This window comes from Ascidia mentula, chromosome 3, assembly GCF_947561715.1.
Source record: "Ascidia mentula chromosome 3, kaAscMent1.1, whole genome shotgun sequence".
NCBI lineage: Eukaryota > Metazoa > Chordata > Ascidiacea > Phlebobranchia > Ascidiidae > Ascidia > Ascidia mentula.
In genome coordinates, this window is record NC_138568.1 from 22565861 (window position 1) to 22572422 (window position 6562).

Consider the following 6562-nt stretch of genomic DNA (forward strand, 5'->3'; position numbering starts at 1 on the left):
AACGGATGTGTTAATTTTTTGATACAAATGTAATAAAAAATGTATTTATTCCTGGCCTTTAGATATTTATACGTGCACATAGATTTTGTATGGATAATATTTTTGTATAGATTGTTTATATTGCGAATCTAAACAACGCTAATGGGGGCCTTTCTGGATAAACCCAAGGTGGAAAAGCAGAATGAATGCGGCAAAGGCAACCAGCTTGATTATGCTGTCAGCAGCATGCAAGGGTGGAGAGTTGATATGGAGGACAGCCACACCGCTAAACTAGATTTGCCAAAACTCCCAGGCTGGTCATTTTTTGCAGTCTTTGATGGACATGCAGGTTCAAAGATTGCCGAGTACTCCTCACAGCACCTTTTGGATGTGATAATGGATCACGACGACATTAAAAAGCTTGCTGACGCTGGTGAAGAGGATGAGAAATTGATCGAAGCAGCAATTAAACAATCATTTTTGGAATTGGACAAAAAAATGCGCAGCATTTCTGATGCTCGTAATGGTTTTGATCGTAGTGGTTCCACCTCTGTGTGTGTATTAATATCTCCAAAACGGTACTACTTCATCAACTGCGGTGATTCACGCGCCCTACTTTGCCGTAATGGTTGCGTCCACTTTGCAACAGCCGACCACAAACCAAACAACCCGCAGGAACGGGATAGAATCCAAAAAGCCGGAGGAAGTGTGATGATCCAGAGAGTTAACGGGTCCCTTGCTGTGTCTCGTGCCCTCGGTGATTATGAGTATAAAAACGTAGAGGACAAGGGTCCCACTGAACAATTAGTATCACCAGAACCTGACATCACACCCATCGACCGCAATATGAAAGAAGATGAGTACCTCCTTCTTGCTTGTGATGGCATTTTTGATGTGTCAAGCAATGAAGAGCTAGTTTCATACATTTTGTCAAGACTGGCCATCACCGATGATCTCACTACGATATGTAATGATGTTGTAGATATGAGCCTTAGTAAAGTAAGTTCTACTTCTATCAACACATTTTAACCTTTTTGTGTGTTCATAAGAATTTATACTTCGTTGCAGGGAAGCAGAGACAATATGACACTTGTATTGCTTGGATTACCAGCAGTTCCAAAGCCTTCCGAAGAAGCACAAGAAAAGGAAAGAAAACTAGAAGAACAGCTAGTAACTATGATGAAAGGTTACTGTATAAGAAGTGTTTTTTTTACCTTTAGAGCAAGTTTAATATCAATAAGTATCAGATGATTTTAAATAATTGTTTTTTCCCTTCTGTTGGAGATTTTCTTTTTGATTTTTCCATAATGGCAGTTTTGTGTTGTAGACTACATTGCTGCCCCCAAGATTCCACGTGGTGAACAGATGGACTTTTCTTACGCTCTGCAAGGAGTGATGAATCAAGAAGAAAAGATTGTTGGACTGCCTCCTGGTGGCGGCATTTACGCAAAGTATACCAAAATTTATTATTTTGTTTAAGTGTTACTCTAAAGTCTGAATCATTCATAACATGTTTAAAAGAAGATAGAAGGTTCATAAATATGTATTTTGTAGTACTTTGGTAAAAAAATATTGTATTTATAAACTAGAATCTCAAAATATTGCCTTTGTTTTATTTTGGAAACAATCTTTCATGAAAATTAAAATTAATTTAATCGTTAATTATATCTCCTGGGGAAAAACATAAAGGCCTTTTAATGTATAAATATATGTAAACTGTTGGAACAGAGAAATAAATGGAGAGGAATATTATTTTGTTTTTATTAATGGCCACATATTAAGTCTCATGAAACCTTATCACTGCCTGTCCTGGATTGAGTATTTTACAAATATAACTTAAAATCGTGGCATTTTGTTACATAAAAAAAGTGCAAAGCAAAAAAGTGGCAAGCTGCAGTTTTGTCAATATAGTATGTATATATATATTCTGAATAAAAAAAACAAAGTTATTGCTGACCATCAAACCACTGACAATGATCACAGCTGTGTTCGAAACATTTTGCTTAACAAATGGTCAGCATATTAGCTTTGGCTTTTCTGTTAAGAGTATATAATTAACTTATATTTTTTTACACCCAAGTATAAATATGTTTAAAACCTTTTAGTTTGTTCAAATTGATGTTTCAACATGATTGTAAACCCACAAAAACTTTGCGCACCCATCGTTTGCTTAAGCTCCACATGTGTTTCCTGCTTTGTGGTGGGGTTTAATGTTATATTTTGTAGTCTATTAACTTCCATGGTCTATATATAATTTACCCCCCATTTCAATTGCTGTCAGCATTGGCGTATCCAGGGCGATCTGAGGTCTAAATATATTTGTGAAATATTTTTGCCTGTTTTGATGACAAAATAAACGCCACTTGTAATTTTTCATTATCCTAAAGAACAAAATTTGGGTATTCTATATATAGCGATCTGTAATTGTGCAAGCCACCGCTTATGTGACGATTTGCGCCAACAGTGGTTCGTATTTTTTGATGCTGATCGCATTTAACCTTAATTCACAGCAGAAAAATTAGGAAATTCTCCATAAACATTTCCACCCCCGTTAAAAAAATTCTGGCTGTCAGTGCTGCTTTTTGCTGAAAAATTTCTGACTAATGTCATAAATTCAGAATTAAAAACAAGTACAGCATTGCAGTGACTTATGCGATATAGCGATCAACTTTTGTTAGTGTAAGCACATGAATTTTAAGTTGCTGATGTACATGTGCATTTGTCCTTTGTTCAAGTTAAATTATAAACACAGGAACAAACCTCATTGTTACATAATAATGCAACTGCATCTGAATGCTAAATGAGTCATAGGTGATACAGCCACATCCCATTGGAAATTACCCACTATCAAGGCCTCGAAACAATGCACTATTAACAGTGGCAGCTCTCATTCCCCCCCTTGTCGCATCTATTGAGATGTTAAATGTGCATTTTTTAATGGAATTTTTCATTGTGAGAGGTCATGTAGTTTCCAGTGATTGTGGGCGTTTTGGTTAATGTTTAACTATTTCACTGTTGACAATCTGGTGATTACAGCCTATATCCAGTGTGTACATAACTGACAACTGAACATTAAGTGTTTGAGTTTACACTGCCCTCAACATTGCAATTCCAACCTTAAACCTTATTCCTATTTGCGCAATATTTGTCACATGTACCTAATTTTCAGCTATATTGCATGAAACAGATATATAATTAATAACCTTGTTCGTAACCAAAGATATTTAAATAGATAAATAAAAATCTAAATAAAACTTTTAATGCTATACAGTGGCATTTTTTGCACTTTATTCTAGTCCGACTTTGGCTACAGAATTAATTTTTCTTGTTGTAATTACCAATGGCATATTAACCAAAAGTTACCAGAGCAAATGATGATAAAAAATAAAATGTGAAAATTCGTTTAGACGCGCCTTCTTGGAGAAAATGTACAAAGAAATCTGTCCTGAAGATGAATCGATGCATAGTGATTCAGAAATCTGCAACAAAATGGATCAGAATAATTCTGTACCCATGGAGGTAATAACACTAAATGCCCATTTGCGGGGAAGGGTTCGAATTAGCAGTTCGCTAATTGCGAACCGTTTTTGATGTTATAGAGATACAAGATTGTCAAGCCGAATAAAAAATTATATTAGGCGCCATATTTTTTATGAGATTTCAGTCTTTGTTCCCTTGCTAAAAGCTTATCCTTCTTTCCCTGAACATTCGCACCCAACAAGCACCGAATACAATCCTTGTGTTTCATTAAATCTCTTTTTCAATCCTTGTGTTTCATTAAATCTCTAAAATTCATGTAGCGGAATTTAGGTTTTTGCGATATATTTTTTACCGCTAATTTGAACCCTGAACCCCATTCTCTCTTGATCCGGTGAACAATCTTCATTTTAACGAAAATGTTGTTCCGTGTAGCTATTAGCCTAATATCTGTAATTAGTTCTTAATGTTTTGCAGTACTTTTAATACTTTCCGAGGGCAACGCTTTGTGGAATATTTTTTCCAATTAAATAAGATAACAGGGAATTTTTTTTTATTATATGTAACCAAAAATTTTTTTTATAGCAACAAAAATGTTATGTGCTGAATAACCCTGTGTTTAATTGGAATTCCCCAACCAGATCTAAGGGTTATTTCAATTAGACTAAAATTAGGACATATTGCACATAAAAACAAGTTCAATTCCTAATACAAAGGAATTAACTCTCGTCAGAATGAGAATGACAAAAAAATTTCTAATATTGGCATGTTTTGTGTTATCCACTTCGCTTGGGTGGGTGAAAAGCTTGTGGACAAAACAGCATTTTCACTGAGACATGAAATTAGATTAGAACAAGAATTAGAGCTTGCTCAGTTTTTTCAAATTAGATTAGAATTACTGACATTCTGTTCTAATTCGTCACACTAGGGAATTAGAATTACCTAGTGGTCCAAGTCTGCCTAAAAACCATTTGATTTCTTAATTTCAAATTTTATTCTACAAAAATGTTTCAAGAAAATTTATGGATTGTTATCGTAGTGTTAATACTTTGTACAAGAACAACTAAATATTAAAAATTTTTTGATTTTAGTCGGAGTCTGGAGTGTAATCACTACACAATGGCTACCAGTCCATGGCAGATCCGACAGAGAACCACTTTTGTGCCGCCGTCACGAAATCTTCAGCTATGTTGCTTACTTGCGCCCTCTAGTGTGTCATGTCATGCGTTCCATATTTTCCAGCAACTACCACGCTGGGTGAAGTTCAATTATTATCCTTCCGAGCAGGGGCCCCATTGTTATCTCCTTCTGATTTTCAGTGTTTACGCCAAATTTTTTTCTGTGCACACATCCAAAGCATGTTTTGATCTAAATGAGTTTTTTTTTTGTTTGATCAGTCAAAATTACTAAATAGCATTTCCCCCCATGGTTTAAATGAAGTTATACTCTATTCTTTATATGTCATGGTGAACTTCGTTTCCTCGTTCGAAAACCAGCTTCTGGTTTCTTTGTTTGACGTAATGCTCATTTAATGTGAGTAATATTCTGCGTCCAATCTCATACTTTATAAAGTCGCCTGTTTATTTTTTTGGGGGAAACACTGTTTCGTGCAGCATGAATTTGTGGCGTGTAAATTCAACCAGTAGCGCTTCGCATCTTACAATTAATTGTTGTGAGAAATAATTCTATTAGAGTAACATATCGCTTTTATTGCTTCTCAATCGGTGACGTAACGACCGTCACAACACAGCACGAAGACGCGCGCTGTTAAAAAAACGTCACCTTATGAATGTTTTGATGTGGAATCTTTCGCAAAAGTAATTTCCGACTGTGAAAAGGGCAAGGTCACCTATGTACAATGTCAAACCGCTTTCTTTTTTATCTTTAATGTGGTTTCTGTACAGGTGGAAATTGCGGAACTCTTGTAGTTGATAAGTCGCTGTGTTGTTATTCAAAGATAAACAGTGACCTGCTGTACTTTAAAATCACTGAAGTCAGTGAAGGATTTTTGCGGAGTTAATATCCCCTTACTTGTTGATGGTCAATTTCACAACTTCTTGTATCAAATCCTAACTTTCCCCGCAAAAGCGGGTGTTTCATCAACAACTTTCTTCGAGCGCTTGGAAATTCAGCTCCTTCTGTTTCAAAACCATTGATGTTTTTTTTCTGATTTGGGGTCGTTATGTTGGCGTATCGACGCTACCTTGATGGTTTTTGCCAGCCATATACCTGCAGTTGTATTACAAACCTTCCAAGATTTTTACTAATTTTCCCTGGGTTTTGTCGCACAATCCTTTACACCCTGGTTAACTTCGCTACAGCGAACTCGGTTCGGTTATTGAATGACGTACATCTCATTGTGTTTATTCGTTGTAATGAAAAACAATGTCCCAAACACTTGCGGCTCGGCAATTCAAACAAAGACAAGAAACCTGTTTTTTTATTCTTTTTTGTCGATAAAACCAGGACCCGACCAACCTTAACTCTCGCGACCCTCGCCAGCACTTGGGATCAGCACGCACTTCTGCAAAAGCCGACTTCTTTATTTTTCCCGATCCGCGTGTATGACGACACAGTGGTACGTTGTGACGTCACAGCGGAGAATATTAGCCGTATTATTAACGTCATGTGTAGTTTTCCGACGATGTTGTACGTTGTTATGCGGTTTGCTAATTCACCTTCTCCCCTTTTTTCCTTAGTATGTGCGTGCGTTTATGCGTGAAATGTGTGGTTTAAAAAAAGCTTTTTCGTTTTTTTAAACGTTTAAAATTCGCCAACGATGATGCCCGCGGTTTTTATTTGTGAGATAGCGACAGGGGATTTGGTCAAGCGCCCAATAAATCAACGAATTAATCCGGTGTGTTACCCCTTCTACATTCATCCCAACCCACTGCAGTTGTTTCCTGTGACACATGTTTTGCGTGGAAGTCAGACAATGGTGAGGTTTATCCGTCCAGTGACGTCAACACCCATGAACCCTCTAGCGACGTTCCCGGATACAAATTGTCCAGACCGGTTGGATCCGAATAGTTAACAATCGAATCCAACCAGGTAATTTGGACCCAAATAGTTAACAATCGAATCCGACTAGGTTATTTGGACCCAA

General features: G+C 36.7%; 1 protein-coding gene across 1 annotated transcript; it reads left to right on the forward strand.

Annotated features, from left to right (window-relative positions):
* Positions 1-35: 35 nt before the first annotated feature.
* On the forward strand, positions 36-6309 carry LOC145894025 (protein phosphatase 1A-like). Its single transcript, XM_082982459.1, has 5 exons — positions 36-978; positions 1048-1165; positions 1307-1430; positions 3387-3498; positions 4548-6309. The coding sequence occupies exons 1-5, from the start codon at positions 142-144 to the stop codon at positions 4563-4565; spliced, it is 1209 nt and encodes a 402-aa protein (XP_082838585.1). The 5' UTR covers positions 36-141; the 3' UTR covers positions 4566-6309.
* The last annotated feature ends 253 nt before the right edge of the window (positions 6310-6562 follow it).

Bases quoted from the DNA above. Each gene is read 5' to 3' on its own strand.
- LOC145894025 (XM_082982459.1), top strand. From the start codon at position 142: ATGGGGGCCTTTCTGGATAAACCCAAGGTGGAAAAGCAGAATGAATGC. The intron at 1,166-1,306 runs GTTACTGTATAA...TTTGTGTTGTAG, and splicing joins GCTAGTAACTATGATGAAAG to ACTACATTGCTGCCCCCAAG. The intron at 1,431-3,386 runs GTATACCAAAAT...AAATTCGTTTAG, and splicing joins GGTGGCGGCATTTACGCAAA to ACGCGCCTTCTTGGAGAAAA.